The 24,057-nt window shown below is 49.9% G+C and overlaps 1 protein-coding gene and 1 long non-coding RNA gene across 8 annotated transcripts in view; both read left to right on the top strand.

The window, feature by feature from the left end:
- The window catches only part of LOC147373403 (uncharacterized), a 64,111-nt gene extending 58,970 nt beyond the window's left edge, over window positions 1-5,141 (top strand). For both annotated transcript variants that reach the window (XR_015161868.1, XR_015161869.1), the window contains 2 exons: window positions 3,792-4,159; window positions 4,972-5,141. This is a non-coding gene — a long non-coding RNA (uncharacterized LOC147373403). The remainder of the gene's footprint in view (window positions 1-3,791; window positions 4,160-4,971) is intronic.
- The window catches only part of DPP6 (dipeptidyl peptidase like 6), an 801,122-nt gene that overhangs the window by 239,226 nt on the left and 537,839 nt on the right, over window positions 1-24,057 (top strand). For 2 of the 6 annotated variants that reach the window (XM_086394730.1, XM_086394728.1), the window contains exon 1: window positions 21,629-22,050. The exons of the other annotated variants lie outside the window; for them this stretch is intronic. Coding sequence is in view for 1 of the 2 variants with exons in the window: in XM_086394728.1 (XP_086250854.1) it covers window positions 21,994-22,050 (57 nt within the window). In the remaining variant the exon portion in view is untranslated. Of the gene's footprint in view, window positions 1-21,628; window positions 22,051-24,057 lie in introns of those variants that run through there. 6 annotated transcript variants of the gene reach the window in all.

The raw sequence follows: 24,057 nt of genomic DNA, 5'->3' as shown, positions 1-24,057 counted from the left end.
GTTTTTCTGTGTTGCCTTTTGGTAAATCCCACAATATTTCAAGCCCTCCACCAGCAAAAAGGTTTCAGCTCACTGAAGGCTCAGATGGTGGTTAGCCAAATGAATAAAATCAGAAGTGAAAGAATTTACAGCCAGCACCACAAGTATACAAAAGACAATAAGAGACTCCTGTGAACAACTGGCACTAGTGGTAAAAAAAATCCTTCAAGCCCTGGGTTGGGAAGATGCCCTGGAGGAGGGCATGGCAACCCTCTCCAGTATTCTTGCCTGGAGAATCCCATGGGCAGGCCAGTCCATAGGGTCACACAGAGTCAGGCATGGCTGAAGCAGCTTCGCACAGCACACATGAACAGCTGTATGCCAATAAAATGGACAACCTAGAGGAAATGGACAAATTCTTAGAAAAGGTGCACTCTCCTATGACTGAACCAGGAAGAAAGAGATAATATGAACAGGCCAATCACCAGTACTGAAACTGAATCAGTAATTTAGAAATTCCCAACAAACAAAAGTCCAGGATCGGATGGCTTCACAGGTGAATTCTGTCAAATATTTAGAGAAGCATTAACATCTGTCCTTCTCAAACTATTCCAAGAAATTTCAGAGGAAGGAACATATACTTCGAAACTAATTCTATGAGACCAACATCACCTTGATACCAAAACCAGACAAAGATATCACAGAAAAAGAAAACTACAAGTCAGTATCACTGATGAACATAGATGCAAAAATCCTCAACAAAATATTAGCAAAATGAATCTGACAATGCATTAAAAGGATCATACACCATGATCAAGTGGGATTTATCCCAAGGATGCAAAGATGTTTCTCAGTATCCGTAAATTAATGTGATATGCCACATCAACAAATTGAAGAATCCAAACCATATAATCATCTCAACAGATGCACAAAAAGCTTTTGACAAAATTCAACATCGTTTATGATAAAACTCTCCAAAATGTGGGCATAGAGGGAATATATCTCAACATAATAAAGGCCATGCATGACAGAACCACAGCAAACAACAGGCTCAGTGGTGAAAAGCTGAAAGCATTTCCTCTAAGATCAGGAGCAAGACAAGGATGCTCACTCTCACCACTTTTGTTTGACTTAGTACTGGAAGTTCTAGCCACAACAATCAGACAAGAAAAATAAGTAAAAGAATAAAAGTAAAAAAAAATAAGTAAAATCTCACCGTTTGCAGAAGACATGATACTATACATAGAAAATCCCAAAGACACCACCAGAAAATTAGCAATAAAGCGTTTTAAAATTAAGGTATGTGTGTTGTTTATTTAGATATAATGCTGTTGCACACAATGTGTGTGTGTGTGTGCTCAGTCGCTTAGCCATGTCCAGCTCTTTGTGACCCCATGGACTGTAGCCCGCCAGGCTCCTCTGTGGCATGGGTTGCCATTTCCTCCTCCAGGGGATCTTCCCAACCCAGGGATCGAACCCCATCTTTTGCGTCTCCTGCATTGGCATGTGGATTCTTTACTACTGTGCCGCCTGAGAAACCCTCTGCTGCACACTTACTAGACCACAGTAGAGCGTAAACAGAACTTTCATGTGCGCTGGGAAACCAACAGTTCCATAGAGCTTGCTTTATTGCAATATTCACATTATTGTGGTAGTCTGGTACCACACGCACAGTATCTCCAAGGTATGTCCGTGTATACGTGTGTCTGTGTGTTTAAAACACAGCTATAGTAACTCTTCGTGAGGAAGTGCTTTTAAAAAGCGAAGAGATGGCAGCACAGTGAATATTATAATTTTTGAGATGCCTCGTAGGTTCTTCTATTTTTCATGAGAAAAAGCCTTGGCATCACAATGCCGCGGTGCTCTTCGTTTCATTTTAAGCCTGATTATTCCTGCCGTGTGTTTATGAAACATATGCAGAGCACTGGTGTGTTTAGAATATAGAAAAGGCAAAGTGTGTAAGGAGATAACAATTTAACTGTTTTGCAGGAAAACTCTGGCATGTTTTTCATTCTGACAGATTGGTGAGAAGAAAGATGTGGGCTCTACTTTCGTAAACCCATTTATCCTTCCATTCTCAAGAGCCATTTGTCACCGGTTATTCCCTGTCATACAGAAATACACCTCGAAAAAAATATAGCTAATTCCTCCATATGGTTTTCAAATATATCTGCTCTTGATCAGTGTGCTAAATATTTCATAGGTTGTATGCCGCAGGTTAGAAAAGAAAGGATTCAATTTTCCAAGACCGTTGAACTGAAAAAGAGTCCTTACATTTTACAGAAAGGGCAGGAGGAGTCACTGAGACGGGAGACAGTTTTGTCTAGTGATGAGGAAAAGAGGAAGGGGTCCCCCGGCCCAGGTCCCCAGGCTGTCTCCAGCTTCATCAACAGCCTGGGCCAATTTTATCCTTCATGCCTCGAAGCAGCCATGAGGAAAATGGTTTATGATGCTTAATCCCTTGGCTGCATATTCGGGACAGAGACTGAGCCTCGGGGTCCTTGGGACCGTGCCGGTCACCGTGCCTCAGACCATTACGGGAGGTAGACTAGACACTGCAGTAGAGGTAGGCAGCAGGTCGTCCGATGGCCTTGCAAGGAGATGGCCTCTGTCTATCAAGTGACTTGGAAAAGGACGTTCTCTTCCAGGCAAGGAAGTTACGGACAAGACCTGAATTTTAAGGCAAGGCTCCCCAAATATCCAGGGTCAGCCACCAGGTCACCTTCAAGCCCAGCCCTCTCATGGCACTGTCCCTCCCCTGAGGCCATCTGTGCTTTCCTGGTGGAAAGTCGCTGTGGCCTTGGGGACCATCCAGAGGCAGCTCTCCTCTCCTGATGCCCCCTGGCCTCTCTGAGGCCACTGTCTGCTAGCTCTCCCTCTCATGACACTGTCCCTCCCCCGAGGCCATCTGTGCCTTCCTGGTGGAAAGTCGCTGTGGCCTTGGGGACCATCCAGAGGCAGCTCTCCTCTCCTGATGCCCCCTGGCCTCTCTGAGGCCACTGTCCGCTTGCTCTCCCTGATGGCTGGACCTGTTGTCTTGTTGCTGTTCAGTCACTCAGTGGTGTCCAACTCTTTGTGACCCCATGCACTGCAGCACGCCAGGCCTCCCTGTACATCACTATCTCCTGGACCCTGCTCAAACTCATGTCCATTGAGTCGGTGATGCCATCTAACCATCTCATCCTCTGTTGTCCCCTTCTCTTCCCGCCTTCAATCTTTCCCAGCATCAGGATCTTTTCCAGTGAGTCGGCTCTTCACATTAGGTGGCCAGAGGATTAGAGCTTCAGCTTCAACATCAGTCCTTCCAATTAACATTCAGGGTTGATTTCCTTTTGGATGGACTGGTTTGATCCTACTTAGTATAAAAGGCCTCCCGAGTTAATGGTTTATGTCATCTGTTTTAGGTCAGTGTGATGTTGTTATGACACTGGACACATATCACGGGGACCTATCCTCTGCTGTCATCACTTATTCTCCAAGAATTCCGTCCACAAGGGAAGACAAAAGAATAAGCAGGGGACTGAGGAGGAGACAGGAGCTGGCAGGAGCAGAGGGACCCTGAGCATCATCTGCTTCCCCTCCGGGTCCATCTGCGTGGCTGGCTCAGACCAGCGGCCCGGCCACGCTTCTGGAACCAGACCCCCTGAAGGGCTGGCAGCAGGGTCTCTTGTCATTTGCTGCCTTCCCTAATTAAACGGCAGCGTCTGGCAGAGCAGGAAAAGCGAACTGCGCGGTGAACAGGAAAGGCGGGTCAGGCCCTGCATTCTGTAAGGAACCTTGTCCAGAGCCGTCCCCACTCTTTCTATTTCCAGGAGACCGAGAATATTAAAGGTGAAGGTGTGGGGTCCATCTCGAAGGAGTCGGAATAGTTCTAGAGGACTTGGCCCCGACCTCATAGAGACTTTCTCCTCTGGAAAGTGAGTCTGGTGAAATGGGCAGAGCCACGGTCATGCACAGGAGCGTGACGGGCCTCACTAGTGCCCTCGGCCACTGTGCGTCTGAGAAGAGCTGGTCCTCCTCCTGGCCATGCGCCCGCCCCGCCCCCACCTCCAGCTCGTGGTCTTTGGAGCCGGGATTAGTTTGCTGGATCCGGAGACTTAACAAGGGTGTGGTGCATCCATTGCTCTTACTCTGTGCAGTCCGGCAACCGAGCTTTGCTGTGTGAACCTTCCGCCCAGAGGTGAGGAAGGGGTGTACGCTGGGGTGGCGGGCAGGCATGGGGCAAGACCTGGGAAGAGACGACATGCAGGCAGGTGAACTGGACGTGGGACTTGGTGCCACTCTGCCCACCTGGCTGGGCAAAGCCAGGGATTCCGCATCCCCCCACCAAGATGCACCAGCCGTGTTTCCATTGTAGGGATCACAGACACATGCAGAGGACTCAGAGCCACCCGGGGGTGGCTCGACCTCACTGAGGGACCTGAGACCTGGCATGCCACCTCCCTGGGCACGTGCAGCCTTCAGCAGCTCTTCCTCTCTAGGGAGGAGACGGTGTATGCCTTGACCACTCCTTAAGGCAGGTTTGAATGGTGATGAGATCCTGTGTAAAGGTATAAGTTGTTCTCTGCATGGAAGGCATGATTTGTCAAAAGCGATTTCATCTATATGATGAATCCCTCCAAGTTTTACTCCCTGCAAATGGCAGGGAAGAAAGCCTCTGTAACAGTGAATGTTTCAACAGGCATTTATTCAGCACCTGCTATGTGGCAAACACTGAAGCACTTGTGCCGGTGAATAAAGCAGATTTCAACTTAATGCCCTTTTTGAGTTGGCATTCTAATGGACACTCGAAGAAATCTGGTTGCAGGTAGAGTGAAATGACAGGGAGAGTTACGAAACATGAAAATCATGGGCTAGTGAGTGATACAGATGCAAGTTTCAGGAAAGATTGATTTTTAAAATTAGCACAGTGTCCCGGGCTCTGCCCCTTTGAGACTGACAAGCTCTTGTCTCTCTCTCTTTGTACTTGTTCAATGAATACACGGTGTCAAGAGCGCAGACCCATCTGAAGAGGGAGGCTTGTCGAGTGGCAGGAAAAAAAAAAAGGCATTTCAGGGAAGAAGATGATGCTAAATGGAAGCTGATGGAAGGAGGAAGAAAACACACCACGTGGGAAAGCGGAGCCTGGTGACGAAGAAGCAGGGCGAGATGGGTTACAGTAACAATATCCGGTGACAAATAAAATGCTGTCATCAACCAAGGCCGGAAAATATTTCATAGACTTCATAAATCATCTAGACACTGAGTCCCAGCTCCTGGCTCCTGTGGGATGAAGCTCTCTGTGTGGAACGTGTTGTAAACACAGGCGAAAGGTCACCAAGCCGACGACAGAGTCCTTCCTGTAGTCTGGGTTCCATCTGTGGACCAGTGGCTCGCAGGACACCAACCGTACCCGATTCACAGTGCAAGTCAGAGGCGCTGTGCCCCCTCGAGCTGGCTCAGTCCTCTCACTGTCTCAAGGGCCACGACATTTAGGGAGCGCCTACTGTATGCTTGTACTGGGTGTGGCAGTGAGCAAGGCGAGAGCCCCCTGTCCCCTGGCGCCCAGGCTGGGGTGCCGTGGCCGGAAGGTGGCCGTGACTCACCCAGACACACACAGCTGGGCAGGGAGCAGACTCTATGCTGACACAGTGGTCACCATATTCCTAAGCCAGTGGTCACCATATTCCTAAGCCAGTGGTCCCCAACCTTTTTGGCCCCAGGGACCGATTTCATGGAAGGCAGTTTTTCTATGGACCAGGGATGGGGGGGTGGTTTCAGGATGATTTAAGCACATGGCACTTATCGTCCACTTCAATCTAACGCCACCGCTGATCTGACCAGAGGTACTGGTCTGCAGCTTGGAAGTTGGGGACCCCTGTCTTATGTGACTCCAGAGAGCATCCTTGACGTTGAGATTGTAGGTCTTTATTTTTCCCAGTAATCCCTCCTCATCCAGAGTTCATAGAACACAGGGTGAATTGTGTACTCAGTCCATTCAGACCGCTGTAACAAAAATACCATGGACTGGGTAGTGAATAAACAAGAGAAATGTACTTCTCAAAGTTCTGGAAATGGGAAGTCCCGATCAAGGCTCTGGCAGACTCTGTGTCTGGTGGGGGCCAGCTTCCCGGAGGTTCCTAGATGGAGGTTTCTTGCTGTGTCCTCAGGTGATGGAAGGGGCCCCAGGAAGTCTTGTAAGACGGCACTAATCCCACTCACAAGGCTCTACCCTCATGACCTCATCACCTCCGAAAGGCCCCACCTCCAAATGCTAGCATGTTGGACTTAGGGTTTTTCTTTGCTTTGTTTTATCAGTTTTTTAAATTTATTTATTTTTTATTGAAGGATAATTGCTTTACAGAATTTTGTTGTCTTCTGTCAAACCTCAACATGAATCAGCCACAGGTATACATATATCCCCTCCCTTTTGAACCCCCTCCCATCCCCCTGCCCACCCCACCCCTCTAGGTTGATACAGGGCCCCTGTTTGAGTTTGCGGGGCCAGACAGCAAGTTCCCGTTGCTATCTATGTTACATATGGTAATGTGAGTTTCCGTGTGGGACTTAGGTGTTAACAGTGTGAATTTGCGGGGGACACAAGTGTCCGTCCTATGCATATAAGCTTTTCTTGTTCCTTCAGCCACCCTGACCAGATTAATCAAAATAAGGGACCAAGGAGCCCTCAGGTTGAAATACAATGGTTGGGTAAAATCCAGCGCTTGGTAGAATGACCAGATGGAGGGGACGTTGAAAAATGAATGAGGTGTGGTCATTACGATGTGTCCCCATCACTGCAGACGTGCTTATTTGGAAGTTCCACGTGGCACAGGGCAGCGCCAGGGAAAAGTTCGGATAAAAGGGGACACGAGAGGCGACTGTTTCCCACGTGGACGGTGCCTTGTGCTGGGCCTTGCAGAAGATTATTTGTGTTGTTGCACCTGAATTTATCCAAAGGAAATGGATTCGCTCTTAATCGCTCAATGTGCTCTTTCAAGTTGATGCTGATACGCAATTTTAATTTCTCTTTTGTATCCATCCCACCGCTTTACTTCAGGCACTTCTTTCTCACGTGGACGACTCCAAAAACCTCCTAAACTGCTGTCCCAGTTCATTTTCCACATGCTGAAGAGACCTTTCTAAATGGCAAATATGCCTATGGCATTTTATTGCCTACACTTTTTTTCGTTGTCTGCAGGGGAGAGCTTGTCCCCTTAATAAACAGGATCCTCATAATCCGAGCCTCACCCCCTCCTCACCCACACCTCACCCCAGTGCTCTAGATCTCCTGCAGCCCCTCGAAGGACCTTCTTGCACATCGTCACCATTCAACTGTACTGGCAGCCCACCGCTCAGTCCTGTCCACACTAGTCCACCTGGCCCCCTGTCATTCCAGCGGGATGTCCTATAAGAAAAGCCTTTGAGAACCACGGGTCCTTTGCTTTAGCCCTGCACACACGTGCCTTCACGTTCATCTGGAGATACGGCTTGTTTGTCTGCCTTCTCACCAGACTGGGTGACCTTTGAAGCCGAGGTTGTATTTTCTGTACCTGTGTTTCCCCAGTATCTCCCTTTGTTGGTGTTGTTTAGTCGCTAAGCTGTGTCTGACTCTTTGTATTCCTCTGGGCTGTGGCATGGACTCCTGTAGGCTTCCCTGTCCTTCACTATCTCCTGGAGTCTGCTCAAACTCAAATCCATTGAGTCAGTGATGCCACCCAACTATCTCCATCCTCTGTCGCCCCTTTCTCCTCTTGCCCTCAATCTTTCCCAGCATCAGAGTCTTTTCCAATGAATTGGCTCTTCACATCAAGTGGCCAAAGTATTGGAGCTTCAGCTTCAGCATCGGTTCTTCCAATGAATATTCGGGGTTGATTTCCTTTAGGATTGACTGGTTTGATCTCCTTGCAGTCCCAGGGACTCTCAAGAGTCTTCTCCAGTAGTGTAGCTCAATAAGACCTGGTATATCGTAGATGCTTAATAGATGTATAGAAATTAAATGAGAGAGACAAAAAATGGTGACCAATCAGGACTTTCCAGTAATAATCTCTTGTGTGGAATGGAATAAAAGCTCTCAGCAAGTTGACAAATGATGTTGGGCTTTGGGAACCTGAACTAGTTTGCAGTTGTTCCTCCTCTAAAAAACATCCTGTGTGAATTCCATCTGAGCCCCAGGAGGGGAGGGTCCCTGGGGTGTTGACTAGCCTGGGGCATCCTTTGGTATTAGTCTGTACTGGGAATCTTCGGCTTGCTCATCACTATCACCAAATGCTAAATTGGAAACCAACCTGGGCTTGAAAAGGAGGCGTCTGAGTTTGCATGAATTCAGGTTCCTGAGAGGGAGAATCAGATTGGCTTGCAACATGTAACATGAGTTACATGGCTACAGATTGGTGTCCTTGGGTCAGGCCACAGACCCTGGGCCAGCCACCCATGCCTTGGCTCCTGTCTCATCTTAAGCGGGATGCTTAAAGGGAAAGTTCTATCCAGAATGAGCCCAATGATGGACATGGACATACAAGTATTTTCTATTAAACCATAAAACCCCAAGAGAAGGAAAGCATGCTCCATCCTTAATTCTCCTGAATCAGTGAGCATGTTGGCTCCACTCCCTTTTAGAGGTATGGCAAGAGTCTGTGCTCGTCAGAAGAACTTATTTCATTTGAAGGATGAGGACAGTTTCTGAAAGCTGATGAAAAGAGTCAGGGAAGAATGTAGCCTGAATCTAGAAATGATCTTCCTGGGTTTCTTCAAGTTAGTAATTCTGAGGGCAGTGGGTCTGTTCATTTGATCCATTGACAGATTCTCAATTACAGTTGATATAGAGAAATGGGGTGTCTTTCATCTGTGTCAATTGACTCTGTTATCAATAGGCTTATGAATGATAGCAACCACAAAAGATAAAAGCACAGTTGTGATTTTGAAGTCTTGATGAGGAAAATACTTTAAAACCGGAGCATTTCTGGTCTCCTATGAATGTTACTGTATCGCCTGTGCTGTTTCCCACCTGTCATCCTACTCAGAATGGGCTGTGAGAAATCACCCATCGTCTTGTAGGTTTCAGTCTTCTATCCTCTCTGAGATGTGGCTCAAACTCAGCTAGTTTCCTGGAGTTCTACATTCATCCCAAGGGTGATCTTTCTATACCAGAGTTCACCTGAGTATCTCAGATGTAGGAGACATCATTAATTCATTCAGGCGAGCTTTTTCTCCATCGCACGCAGGCCCTTCAGTTGCTTTGGCGTAGTGGCCCATTTTATAAGTGGGTAGATTGACAGAGGGAGGAGAAGGGGACGACAGAGGATGAGACAGTTGGATGGCATCACCAACTCAATGGACATGAGTTTGGGTAAGCTCCCGGAGTTGGTGATGGACAGGGAGGCCTGGCGTGCTGCAGTCCACGGGGTCACAAAGAGTTAGACACAACTGAGCGACTGAACTGAACTGAACTTATGTTGGAAAGGGGAAGTTCCTAGTGTTGGAACCTGAGCCTGCTTAAGGAGCTGACTCTGGTGTGCTCCTGAGAGCTTCTGGGAGAAGTTACGGGTTCGAGAATTCTCGGAAAGGGAGAGAAAGCTTTGGAATAAGGGAAAACAGGCCCACGCACAGGGACAGTTTCTCTTAGAGATCTTAGAAGACTGGTTTCTTCATATTTCACCATTGACCCCATTTCACAAAAGTTTCACAAAATAATACCCATCCTAAGAACTGTCTGCACTTGTATTTTCTGTTTTATTGGTCTTTCTCTTTGAATTGCTGGTTGACACAGTGATAGAATTAATTTCGTTGCACAAACCTTGCAGTTATCTTCATGTGGCTGTTTCTGTGTTCCCCAACAAGTAGTCATCTTTCCTGTTTCCTGTGGGGGCTGGTGGAGAGTCAGACTCACATTCAGTACTCAACGGCAGCTCTTCTTATTATTTGATAGGCCGAGCTCCAATTCTTAAGGACTTTTACTTTTAATGCTCAGCAAAAGAAACTTAAAAAGACATAATAAGGCACATGCTTGTCTGATGAATTGAGGAAATATATCTTCCTTGTGTGTTTTATTGTTGATTTCGAAAATGCAAGATTTCTTTTTTCTCTTTAGTAGTCATTGTCTTCCCCCTTTCATCTTTATCCTTTACCAAGTGTTCATCTGCAGTGAGGGACGTGGTGATCCTCTGTCTTAAGCTGGGGAGCCTTTGTTTCAATGATGTGCAGCTCCGTCTTGGGGACAGGGTTCTGGCTGGGTGCTGAAATGAGGGTAGGTGGGCTGGAGCCCCAAGTTCTCAGGAAGCCTTGGCTTCAACCTCATCACCTTGGCGCCATCCCAACCCACGTCTCCTCCCGTGGATGCTGCTCCATCCTCCCAGGGCTGCCCAAATCCGTGTTTCCACCTCTCAGTGATCCGCTCACTGTGGCCACACTAGCCTGTAAGGCTCCAGGAGGAGCTCTGTGTGTGGTGACTGTCTGAACGTCCTTGCTGGGAACAAGTTGCCTCGAATGAATGATCAGGTTCCGAACTCTCCTGGTGCTTAGGTGAAGAAAGACGTCCTCTGAATTTCAGTGGCAGTGACTCTCAAGTTTTTCTGAAGTTCTCTCCCTGAAATACCCATGTTTCTGTTGCTTTCTGTGTGCTGAGCACTGGGCGTAAGAAGAAGCAGACATGTCCTTAAGGTGACCTCAGTCCAGCAATGAGGAGAGCCTCTGATGGAGCCCCTGCTCTGTCCGCTGGTTTAATAATTGAACTCATTTAGTCCTGGCCATGTGCTGTGAGCCGTCTACTGTGTGTTCATTCAACAGCCGGAACCTGGAATCGGCAGCTTACATATGGCCAGCAAGTGAAACAGACCTGGGATTTGCGCACAAGAAATTATTCTGACCTTGAAGCTCATTCCTCTAACTGATATGTAGCTCTTCATTCTTCCCAGGCTTTGCCCTGGAGAAACCCACAATGGGGCAAGGAGACCAGACGGGGAAGTGGGCCGTGATGCCGTGATGAACAAGACTTCACACAAGCATGGGACATAAAAGCTGTGATGGGAGAGCAGTCAGGCAAGAGATGAAATCTAGGGAGGAGGGAGGAGGTGGCATTTGAACTGGGCATTGAAGGATGAGTAGGAGCTCATCGGATTGGAGGGTTGGGGGAAATTCTAGTGCTCCTTCTTTGGTGGACGACATGCTTTCTTTGAGCTTCCTCTGTTCATGTCCTTGCTTCAGTATTAGCTTCCAAGAGGAGTTGCCAAGCATAATCGACGTGGCTTATATGCATCTCCAGTGTGACGTGGCCCATTTGGGGGTCATTCACACTGTCACTTAAACTCATCCCCAAAGCCAAGTCGAATGTGTTCTGCAAAGCTGGACAACAGTGGTTTCACAGACGGATCCTCCTCTGGGAATTGTCTGCAGGAGTCTGTTTACTTATTTATTTGGTGTTGAAAATGAAGCAGGAGAATTCAGAGGCTTGGAGGAACTTGTTATATAAGATGTACCTTCCTACGTGGGTATGAGAGCTCTTTCTGACCCTGGTTCTGGTGCTAGGTAACCACACGTGGGCCAGATGGCAGGGGCTGAGCAGAGGTCCTGGGAACCCAGAGAGGAGGTGGTGCGCATGCCTGGAGCATGGCCCAGGGGCTCCTTTGAAGATGTCCATCCAGAGGCACCACTGACCACAATGCGACAGCGGGAAGACCTGACTCCCCACCACGCCTGCTGTTACCCAACTAGCATGAGAGCTCGTTCACCACGGGCCTTGTGAACAGCCCTGGAAATTTCAACCCGGGGCCATTAGAGACCGTCACCAAGACATCTGTTGGGCTGCTGTTGCCAAGGTCATCCCAGCAGCGTGAGGCTCCCAGGGAGAAGCGGGCAGTGCCCAGCTGTGACTGGCCAGCTCAGGAGGCCCACCTGCCTGGGTGCCACATTGCCCGTGCTCTTCAGCCAGGTTTCAAGATACAAGAAGGGTCAGGGGGAGATGCGAAAGACAGCAATGGAGTGGAATTGAGCTACTTCGGCATGGAACAAACACATTTTTAAATGAGGCTTTCAAAATGCCACACAGTTTGTGTTGCATCTGGTCCCCCTGACGGTTGAGACGAGGCTGTTACTGAACAGCCCGGAGTGTGACCAGGTGTGGGGGAGACGGTTTCAGACTTTTTTGCACAGTGGCAATTTTCACAGATTTGATTATCTGCCTTGGAATATCTACCTGGACTCACCCAATAGAATTTCCCAGCTGGCAGGTATTCATACCAGGGGACACCTAGTTCAGGGAGTGTGATGGGTCTACACAGAGTGGACAGTTGGACTTACACGTGGACCCATGCCAGGCCCATCCTTCAAACCACTGCCTTTGTGATCTCGGGCAAGTGGTCCAGTCTCTCAGAATCCCCCTTTTCCTTATCTATAAATTAAGAATTAGTTATTTCCTAGGACTGTTGGGAGGGTTAATTAAGATGGTACAAGTGACCACGCAGGGCTCCCGAGGGCTCTCAATGCCTGTCTTGGTCCTGCCTTAGAAAGCATTCTCCAGCGGCTCAAACAATAAAGAGTCAGCCTGCAGTGCGGGAGACCCGGGTTCCATCCGTGGGTTGGGAAGATCCCCTGAAGAAGGGAATAGCAACCCGTTCCCTTTTTTTTTTTTTAAATATTTATTTATCTAAGGCTGCGCTGGGACTTTGGTGCTGCTCTCGGGCTTTCTCTAGTTGCAGCAAGCAGGAGTCACTCTCTTGCTGCAGAGCACGGGCTCAGTAGCTGTGGCCCAGGGGCTGAGTTGTTGCGGGGCACGTGGGATCTTCCCGGACCAGGGATCAAATCCACGTCTCCTGCACTGGCAGACGATTCTTACCCACTGGACCACCAGGCAAATCCCTCTCCATTCATTTTATTTGGACTTTTCTCTACCCTACTTGCAGGAGAGGAAGCTGAGGTTTGCAGAGGTAGAGCTGACATCACGTGATCATCCGTGGTCCAAGCAAAGCCCCCCTCTGCCTTCCTCCTTCCTTTGCCTCACACTCCTCCCTGCCTCTCTTCCTCCCTCCATGCTCCTCCCTCCCAGATCAGAATCTAGCCCCCTTTCCCTCCCACCACCAGCAAACATTATATCACGTCCGCTGGGTAGCTTTCAGTTTGTATTTTTGCCAAACACGTATCTTTGTAGGAATGCACTTTTCATTTGTTAAAAGGTTATGGATATATGCGTATGCGTTTTGTGTACATTATTTATGTAAACGTAAGTATACACATATGTGTACGTGTGTCAGTATGCATTTCTATTTCTTAGCTTTTGCCCTGAGCACTGGGTTTGTAATCCATCCATGCTGCTCTGTATGCACATGACCTTGCTGCTCATCACTGCTTAGTATTGACTGGCATGTGTCCAGAGCATCCTGCACGGCCCTCCGCGAGGATGGGCACCCAGGTTGCCTCCAAACCCCCTCGCTACCTCCACCACCTCCTCTTTCTCCTTGTGATTCCTAAGAGAAAGAAAGTGAAAGTGTCAGTCACTTAGTCGTGTCCAATTTTTTGCAACCCCACAGACTGTAGTCCGCCAGGCTCCTCTGTCCATGGAATTCTCCAGGCCAGAATACTGGAGTGGGTTGCCATTTCCTTCTCCAGAGGATCTTCCAACCCAGGGATGGAACCTGGGTCTCCGGCACTGCAGGCTGGCTCTTTACTGTCAGAGCCACCAGGGAGTGCTTCCTAAGGCAGGACCAGAAGACATGCATTTGCTACAAGTTTGCATCTCCTATTATGCTCTGAGGCTATGGAAGCAGATTTCCTGACTTACATGGAAAGCACTTAGCACACAGTAACATATCTGTAAACACGGGGCCGGAGGCTTCTCCAACAGCTGGACACACTGGCTCAGGCCAGGTGTCCTGTGGCCTCATCTCCAGGGAGAGTGGGTAGCATTATCTTACCTTGTAAAGGTTTATGATCAGTGCAGGAAGCATCTTTTAGGGAAAGATGAAAATCACTCAAATGAAACTTGTCATTGAATTCCTTTGAATACACCATATTCACTTGTCCAAACAAGCAGTATCAAACTCTAGGTGATGGAGGTATGGATTTTGCAAACCATTTGAATGCTGTCGGTATTCCCAGATCCACAGGAGATTCCCGCTTCCAGGGCAATGAACTCCATTCCGTGGGTCTGCTGTGGCCTTTGGAGAGGACGCTGTCAGGGTGTACACGGCGAGGGTGAGTGGCGGGTCACAGGTCAAGTCTCGGTCTCCCTACGGGAAATGAGACACTCTGACGGCAGTGCGAGAGGAGGGCTGTGTGGAAACTTTGCCTTCCTGTGAAGACAGGAGGCTGATGGCAATCCTAACAGGGGGCTGTTAGGATTTTTTTCCCATGGCCTTTCCTTTTAGGGAATCAGAGGAATGGTCTACTTGGATGCAGCTTTTTTTCTATTGATTTTCTGATTCTGAGTGAGGGCACATAACTGCAATTGACAAGTAACAGGATCACTCTAGACCTGGGGTCTGCAAGCTTTTTCTGCAAAGCATCAGATAATAATGTTCTACCTTACAGGTCACATGGCCTTTGTCACAAGTTCAACTCTACCACTATAGTACAAAAGCATTCATTAGACAACGTGTGAGTGAATGGGCTCAGCTGTGTTCCAGTAAAACTTTATTTATGAAATAAGAAGTGGATCAGGTTTGACTCAGGGGGACCTGACTTAGCAGCTCGCTTATTTGCTACATCTGGAAATCAACATACATTTATCAGGTCTCTTAAGATGGATCAGAGACTTCCCTGGCAGCCCAGGGGTTAAGACTCCATGCTTCCACTTGAGGGGATGTGGCTTTGATTCCTGGTCAGGAATCCCACAAGCCACACACATGGCCAAATAAATAAATAGGTAAGATCAGCTCCTGTTTCTTCCTAATTGGCTGCAGTTTTAGGGGGATGCTCCTAGCAAAACTGTTAGGAGTAATAAAAAGAGAAGACAGAAGAGGAATTTGTCCTGTGTTCACTTGAGCTCATCTCGGTTGTGCGTGACAGAAAACCCAAGTCATGGTGGCTTATGTAGGAGAGAAGTCTCTTTCTGTCTTCCGTATAAAACATTTGGAGGTAAGAAGCTCAGGAATCTGATGGCTTTTCTGTTTTCTCCCAGGAATGGTCTGGATTTCATGATTCAAAATTGTAGCAAACATTTCAGGTAGAAAGATGGGAAAAGGGGAGAGGAGGAGAGTGGTATTAGTAAATTCAGAATATTCACCTCACCGAATACTTTACCAGTCACCTCTATCGCCTGTCATGGTTGATTTTGTGGCAATGCAGCTGGCCCATGGTACCAGCGTTTGGTCTCCTAGATGTTGCTGGGAAGGACTGGCGCTTTTTAATGTGATTAACATTTAAGTCAGTAGACTTATGAGTAAAAGCATATTACCTTCCCTTAGTGTGGGGGGGCTTTGTCTAATCAGTCGAAGGCTTTAAGAGAAAAGAGACCAACCTCCCCAAAGGAAGACGGAATTCTACCTCCAGATGGCCTTTTCCCTGGGTTTCCAGCCTGCTGGCCTGCACAATCCTACTCTGCAGATTTAAGATTAGCAAGCCCCCACAAGCAAATGAGCCAACTCCCTAAATTCCTAAAAATAACCAATCTTGGGACTTCTTATATTGTCCAGTAGTTAAGAATCTGTCTTCCAATGCAACGGACATGGGTTCAATCCCTGGTCAGAGAACTAAGATCCCACATGCCATGGGGACAATTAAGCCTGCATGCCAAAACTAAGACCCAACACAGCCAAAAAAAAAAAAGGAACCAATCTCTCTCTCCATATATGTATATGTATAGTATATGTATATGTATACACACGTTTGGATTCTGTCCCTGCTGGCTCAGATGGTAAATATCTGCCTACAATGTGGGAGACCTGGGTTCGATCCCTGGGTCCAGAAGATCCCCTGGAGAAAGAAATGGCACCCCACTCCAGAACTTTTGCCTGGAAAATCCCATGGATGGAGGAGCCTGGTAGGCTACAGTCCATGGGGTCGCAAAGAGCTGGACATGACTGAGCGACTTTAGTTTCTTCTTTCTTTATGTACACACACACACACACACACACACACCCTATTGGTTCTGTTTCTCTGGAGAAATCCAGTCTTCAGGAAACTTAGCCACGTCTCCTCCCTAGTGGTAATTTTCATGTATCTCTATAAGCTCTTTTTCTAAACTTCCTTCTTTGGATCCTGACGGGACTCTCCAGGGAATCTTACCTTGCTGCCCGTATTCACTTTTATTTTCAGGGAACTGTAAGTTAGAATTGGTTTCTCTTGCTGATGGTTAATGCTAAAAAAAACCCCAAGATCTTCAGGGATCCTACTCTAAGGCCATTTTGATCCCTTACAGCAACAAGGCAGCTAACGTGCCTGCTTCTTGTCGGTGGTGTTGCTGTTGGCACATACTAGGTGCTTAAAGACGGGCTGATGGAGCCAGTCGTGAGGCAAAGCTGTTTCAGCCGGTTGGCTGCTCGGGGCGAAGTGAGCGCAGATCAGCGGAGCGAGAACGGCCTAGGGCTGCCGCAGGACCCAGGGGCCGCACATGCGCACGCAGACCTAATCAGCTGAGCCGGTGCCAGCCGCCGGTCTGGGACACACTGGACGGGAGAGGAGGCTGCAGGATGCATGGTGCCCACGTGACCAAGCCTCCAGCCCCGTGCACCTGCTCGGGACTGTGGGGCTTCGGGTCCACGCAGGGAGACTGCCTGCGGGATTAGTGCCAGGCGATGGGCCCAGTGGGAAAGGAAGGTGGGTAACACCGCAGGGCGAGCAGCTGGCGGCAGCCTCCTTGGCCAGCGGGCTGCCGCGCTCCGCCAGGCTCAGCTGCCTGTGTCCAGCGAGTGCAGGGAAGAGCCCGCGGGGTGAGGAGCAGGTGTCGCTATGGCCTCTGCTGTGTGTTGCAGGAGGAGGTTCTGCTCTCTGATCCTCCCTTGGCACCGGGAACACTCACCTGGGAAGGGCTAGTCTGTACTGCGCTGGGATCCTCCCGGGACCCCCAGCAGGGACTTGCCCAGAGTGGGCCATCAGGGCAGACCCTTGAGCTGCCTGCCACTTTTCAGATACCAGAGGGCTGGTCAGATGCCTTACTCTTGTTTGGAGTAACTCTGCTGCTTATTACTGACTGTGTGGGTTTTGGAAAGTCTGCGGAAGCGTTTCAAGCCTCAGTTTCCTCATCAGTGAAATGGGCTCACAATGAACATTAGGGGCTGAACTGTGTACCTCCTTACTTACACATTGAAGTTGCAACCCCAGGACCTCAGAATGGGACTGTGTCTGAAGACATGGTCTTTAAAAGGCTGATTAACATAAAGTGAGGTCACTGGGCGGGACCCTAATCCCACATGACTGGTGTCCTGCATGAAGAGCTGGTCGGGCGCACACAGAGGGACCATCAAAGACAGGGGCCTCAGAAGGCGCCAGCACTGTGATCCTGGGCTTCTCGTGATGCTCTGTTGTGGCTGCCCTAGCGAGCTAATGCCATGTGTGTCTAAGAGATTTTTAAGGATCAATTAAGGGAAGGGGTGTCCAGTGCTCACTGTACTTCCTGGCACAGCCTACTTAAATATCTTCCATCTTCTGCTCTGCAGGCATTTTGAGCCAGTGCAGTACAGTAGCCCCAGCCTCGGCCTGCACAAGTTTAGGTCAGGCACTTGCTGGCTAACGATGAGAATAATATTTAAATTCTCAAAATGTCAATTTCCTTTCATAAATGGGGCAATTTCAGGGCCAGCTTCACAGAGACACTGGGCTTGGGTGCCCAGCACAGGGCAGCCCCAGGCGGCCATTGTCACTGCAAGTATTGTGAGGCAAGTAAGCCTTGACTTTGTCCCTTTGCTAAGGATGGACGCTAGAAACTTAATGTTCACTGAGGCAGGCACCAAGGCTCCAAAAGAAGTGTGCAGGACACACTTTAGCTTGAAGGATAAACTTGGGCATGCTGCTTTTGTTCTAGAGGGATACCGATTAATTTTAAAACATGGATCAAACACAGCCCTTTCTCTCTCTTAAAGAGATCTACCCTTTGAACAGACATTTTTTAGATATATTTTTGTTGTTATCTTTTTAATTGGAATATAGTTGATTTTTTTTAAATTAGAGGATAATTACAATATTGTGATGGGTTTTTCCATGACATTTTTTTTTAATAATTAGAGGATAATTAGTTTACAATATTGCAATATTGTGATGGTTTGGGGGAGTATAGTTGATTTTTATTGTGGTTTAGTCACTAAGTCACATCTGACTCTCTGCGACCCCACAGACTATAGCCTGCCAGACTCCTCTGTCCATGAAATTTCCCAGGCAAGAATACTGCAGTGGGTAGCCCTTTCCTTCTCCAGGGGATCTTCCCAACCCAGGGTTCAAACCCGCATCTCCTGATCGGCAGGTGGATTCTTTACCACTGAGCCACTAGGGAAACCCACGGTGGATTTACGATGTGTCAGTTTCAGGTGTACAGCACTGTTTCAGTCATACATACATCTATCTATTTTTTCAGTCTTTTCCATTATCACTTCACTTCAGTCGCTCAGTCGTGTCCGACTCTTTGTGACGCCATGGACTGCAGCACGCCAGGCCTCCCTGTCCATCACCAACTCCCGGAGCTTGCTCAAACTCATGTCCATCAAGTCGGTGATGCCATCTTTTCCCTTATAGATTATTACAAAAGATTAAGTAGAGTTTCCTGTGCTGTCCCGTAGGTCCTTGTTGGTTATCTACTTTAAATATAGTACTGTGTGTCTGTTAATCCCAACAGATTTATTTTTACTGAAGTACAGTAACGTGGGCTTATAACATGGTATGTTTCATGTGCACAGCAGGTTTGGACTTCTGTGCCCCTGCAGTGTGCTCACCACCAGAAACTGTCTCCATCCGTCCGCTCCATCCTCTTGAATCCATCTCCCCCCGGCCCCTTCCCCTCTGGTAACCACTTCTCTGTCCTTGGTCACTATGTGTTTTTGTGTTGATTTATTTTTGTTTGTGTGCTGTCCTCCACGTATGACGAAATGATACGGTACTTGTTTTTCTCTGACGTATTTCAGGTAACAGATTTGTCGGTATACGACGCATGGTTGTTAAATATGACTCATGGTTGCTAACCAGAAGCAGGTGTTTACGGCAGCTCTAGAACCTTTGCATCTGGCAGAAGTTTTGTAAACCTTGCACGGCCACTCCCTGCTTCTGCCGCCCCCCACTCCCCACCCCTGGCAGAACCATTCCACCGTCTGCTTCTATGAATCTAATTTAGATTCCTCTATAGCCGTGGAGTCAGGCAGTATTTGTCCTTCTGTGACTGGCTTACTTCACTCAATGAAACGTCCTCTGGGTTCATCCGTGTCGTCTGGCTCAGCTGGAAGTCCTGCCCTTTCTCTTTTAAAAGAGGTCCAAGTCAAGGATGCAGAAAAGTTGGGCTCTAGGCACCTGCTGTCAGAAAAGCCCAAGGAAAGGTTCCGAGCGGCACCACCTGGCCTGTCCATCCAGCAGCCATTTGCGAGCTTTTCCTCCCAATCAATGGATCGTGAAGACAGAGGAGTTGCAGAAGGGGTGTGTGTGTGTTGGGGGGGAGCTCCAAGAGACCTGACGCTGCAGGGCCAGCAGGAGACTCCTTTGAAGGATCAGGTATAATCTAGCAAGTGTGTGTGAACTTTGCATGATATCCATATTCATTTTAGATATAAAGTCACCTTTATGGTCTTTACTGAGAAGTAAAATAGAAGGGCCCTGAGGGTGTCACGCCCTTCCCCAGCAGACACAGCTGAGCAGCTTGTGGTACCACCCACTTGGTTAGGCCCAGGGCCCTGGGAACCTCCTGCCTTCTCCTCCCCCAGCTCGCGTCCCGTCCTTGGACAGCGGTGCTGGGTGGTGTTCATGGCCCCCCAAGTCAGCAGGGGATGCTCTCAGAGACATGAACTGATGGTGGTTGTAAGATGTGACCCACCCCAGGGGTTCTGACATAAGAGGAAACCTGGGAGAACAGACCAGTTCTGAGATGCTCAGGGATGAACCATTTTGCCGCAAGGGCTGCTGGTCTCTCCCATCACTGGGGTGCCCCCGGGACTGCCGGGGTCCAGCTGTGTTAGGGGAGGGGGCGCTGCTCACCCCGCTCCCCATGCCTCCTTCCTGAGTCTTGGCTGCTGCTGCCATGATGGCTGGTTGGCTTGGGGTCTTCACACCACAGTGACCGCCCCTTCCCCTCCAGAGCAACCACTCCCCTGAGTGTCTGTGTGGCCTGGCACACTGCCCGCAGCCCATACCAGCGATACCCTGGGTTCCGGACCCGCTGGGTGTGGCCCACCGGGAACACACCACTGCTGGAGGAAACCCCCCTCCCTGCAGGGACGTCTAAATAAAAGACAAACACAACACGAACCGAAGCTGGACTGTGGGACAAGGCTCTCACAGGGGGCTTTTCCAGTTTTGTACTCTCGGCCGAGCCAGCCAAGCTCCCAGCTGCCCATCCTGACCTTCTGGACTCCGTGCCAAGTAAACGCTTAGAATTTCAGGCTGTGGTTGGGGGCGCCCCGCAACCCTGCAGGAGCAGGACTCGACCATCCACTCCAGGGGAGCAAATGGGGCCTTGGATCGTGCTGGTGTGTCTGTTGCTATAGAAGGACGGGGGTCAGGGAAAGAGCAGAAGAAAGGAAGTCTTCTATTAAAACCTTCAACTGGATACGGCTCTACTCTGCCTTCTCTTTGCAAGAGGCTGCACTGGCTTCACAGGGGTAAAGGCAGGACCACCTGGAGCCCAGGGGAAGCACTTCCTCAGGGCTGGGCGTGAGGGCCACACTCCCCCAGGCCAGTGAGTGTCTGATGCCTGAAGCCCTTTGGCGGCAGAGGCTCCAGGCTGGGGGGCGGGCAGTCACACACGGGGGCAGCAGAAACCTCTGGGCGTCCGCGAGGCCCAGGGTGCTGGAAAGCACAGGTGTCACTACCTGCAGGCCACCAGCTCCGCTTCATCAGAGTCCCCACTGGGCGTTTCTCCTCCACCAGCCACTCGGTCCCCCCAGAGGCAGCAGCTGAGCGGGTGCCTTGTGCCCAGGGTCAGGACCAAGCTCAAGGACATGAGGCCCAAGAGCAGGCCGGCCACCCCTGCCCCTCTCTCTCCTTGAGCTCAGGACAGAGCAGGGAGCCCTTGAGTTCCTATAAGGTCACCACCGGCTTCTTTCCTTTTTTTTTTCTTCTTTTAACCATCAGACACCCTTGAGGTCCTGGTTGATTTTCACAGGGAAACAGACGATTCTTTGAGTTAAAAAGACAGACCATAGTTAAGTTTTCTGAATTTTAAGGAAAATAAAGGCCAAGATTGCCATGCTAGTGGTCTTGGTGGGGGCGGAGTTGGGGGGGCGGGGCGGGGAGCGGCGGGAAAAAACCCACCAGGCAAACAGAAAAGAAGCTGTTCTTTGATGCCCGGGGGCATCTTTGCTCCTTAAGAGGCCCTGCGCTTGGCAGAGGGACAAACAAAGCCCCTCGCGGCGTGGCCCCTTCGCGCGCCCCCAGCCCGGGTGTGATCTGCCCGCAGCGGTGTCCCGGGGGCGCAGGTCTGGCCACCTGCACAGGTTGGTAGCAAGACCCGGAGCAGGCGGCCCCTCCCCTCTCCCCGCCCCCCGCCTCTTTCCCGCCGGCGCCCCCTCCCCAGCCCCCTCCCCGCCCCGCCGCCGGCCCGAGCATGCGCCGTGCGCCGCGGGAGGCGGGCGGGAGCGGCGCGCATCACTCGGGTCCCCTTCCTGCACCGCGCCGCCACTTGCCCGGTTGCTAAGCAGTGGTCGTTGTTTCTGTGGCGATTGCAGAGGCTGTTGCTAATTGCAGAAGCCCCGCGAAGCCGCAGCATCGCCCCGCTTCTGCTCTGTGCATTTAAAAGAGAGAACTAGGCGGCCGTACCCACTCGCCCTCCCTCTCGCCACCCCCTCTCCAGCAGCCGTGGGCTCTGGAAGTATGGACTAAGCCCCAGTCCTCCGGCCGGCTGGACTCTGGGGGCCCCGAAGTCCTCCCGCTCAGACCGCACCTGCCGCTGAGCCGGCGTGCACCCTGAAGCAGGGGACCATGACCACAGCCAAGGAGCCCAACGCTTCGGGGAAATCCGTGCAACAGCAGGAGCAGGTAAGGCTGGGCTAGAGGTGCGTGTGCCCGCGAGGCGGAGAGAGGTGGTGGGGGTGGGGGGGGGAGCGGGTGCTATGTCTCTTGAATGATTGTGTGTTTGCACGACTGTAGCCCCCTGAGTCCCCGGGCTGGCCATGAGATCAAGAGCCCCGACGGTGCCGGCAGGGACTGCCTTTGTCCTCCCCACCCCGCTTCTATTTTTGAAGGATCCCTAGTCCATCCATAATGCATGGGCTCAGGGAGCATCTGGAGAGGTAAACTTGATGTGTGGGGACCGCTGACAAAGGCCTCTCTCAGAGCTGCCAAATGTAGCCTGTCAGTTGTGAAGGGTGCCGGCTACTTTGTAATCTGGGGAAGTGGGGTGGAGGGAGGCTACAGGAAGTGGCTAGCACAGCCCTCTCCCCAAATTCAGTTCCTCATGACTTTCCAACAGGACTTTGCTTTGGTTCTAATACAAATCACGAGAAAGCATGCCAGGTCTGCTTAAAGGACTTTTTTTTGGATACCTGTGTCCCCTTTTCCTGCTCTCCCCCTCCCTAGTATTTTGGAAGGTACTAGCAGATCACTGCTATTCATCCTGGCATTTAGAGAGTGCAGACTCTCCCAGCTGGAAAAGTCAGGATGCTCCTGTTAAAACCAGAGGGGCCCCGGCTAAGAAGTGGCAGTTGTTAAAGGGCTGGCAGGGAAGGCCCGGACTGCACTGGTGTCCCCAGGTGGCAGGGAACAGCCCTCACCCTGCCCGGAGGAGGCCCAGCGTCTGCAGAAGCTCAAGGAATAGAGGGGAGCCCGAAAGCTCTTATAGAGTAATTCTCTTCTCAGAAGATCTTGAGGGTTCTTATCTTTTAATCAGTGCTTAGTTCTTGTCGGGCGGATCGTTAAAGTAGATCCTGGGAGACACCCGTAGCTTGGCCGAGCAGCTCGCTCAGGCTTGGTGAATCCACAGCACCAACTGAGTCTCCCTGTGTGTGTTAGGGGTGTTGTTCGCTGTCACTTGCTAGGGTTGGGGCAAAAAAAGGGGACCCCTTTAAAGTTCAGAAAGGCAAAGAGCCTCTCTGGGGGACACCGTGTGACAGGCCCATCGTCAGCTCTTCAGAGACCTTCCGCAGGCAACTTTGGATCTATTCAGTGTGTAGTGCAAACTGCATGTTGTTGGTCATTTCCTCAAATCCCAGTTTTCCATTAAAAATGAGACCATCTTATTGGTTGTATCATCGTCATCTACAGAACTTAAGTGCAGTTTCATTTCTTCTGGGAAGAAGATCTTGTCATTATGGAAATCTCGGAAACCTTCTGTGCAGTCGGCGAGCTTGTGTGAGGGTTAATGCTCAGTGTAGCGTGGACACAGGTTCACACGAGGCAAACGAAGCCTTCCTCTGGGGTATCTGTTCAATAACGTAACATGTCCACCCTGATTCAACCTCCAGTGACTGATGGGGCTTCCTCTTACTACGGAGCTCCTCCTCACTAGCTGTAAAATAAACCTGCCCCGGGCTTCCAGCTTCTAGCAAGGACTGGGGTAGCATCTCGGACCAGGGGACAGTGCATTGCTCTTCATGGGTCTAAACCAAGGGCGGGCCCCCAGAAGCCCAGGCTGTTATGTAAAAGAAGGTCCGTGGCTCCTGTTCAGTTTTGTCCTCACTCTGCTTGATACCCTCACATGCCAGAATCCTGGAAATGTCTCATTAGGGTGTGGGTTTGCGAGGACGGATAAGCCCTTGTTTGATGTTATACTTTTTATCTTGAGAAATCCCTTATAATTGAACATGCTGTAATTCTGGAAGACTTCAGCTGGCATGACCTGGCTTCTGGGAGTCAGTGGGACGTCCAGAAGAGTCTGTCTGACCCTAGGCAGTTGGGAGGGCCCTTTCCACTCTTCTCAGAGTGGTGTCACCTTGACCCTGAAGAATTCCCAGAGCCCACAGTCCAATAAGCAAAAGGTCAGCAGCAGAGTTAGGGGAGGAGAAGCACAATGGGGATGGAGGATGGAGATACTGCATCTAAAATAAA

The sequence above is a fragment of the Bos grunniens genome, chromosome 4 (genome assembly GCF_055505025.1).
Source record: "Bos grunniens cultivar Pamir isolate PY7600 chromosome 4, Bosgru_T2T1.0, whole genome shotgun sequence".
In the NCBI taxonomy this organism is placed as follows: Eukaryota; Metazoa; Chordata; class Mammalia; order Artiodactyla; family Bovidae; genus Bos; species Bos grunniens.
The sequence above is the reverse complement of the archived record's forward strand: the minus strand, read 5'-3'. Positions and strand labels throughout refer to the sequence as shown.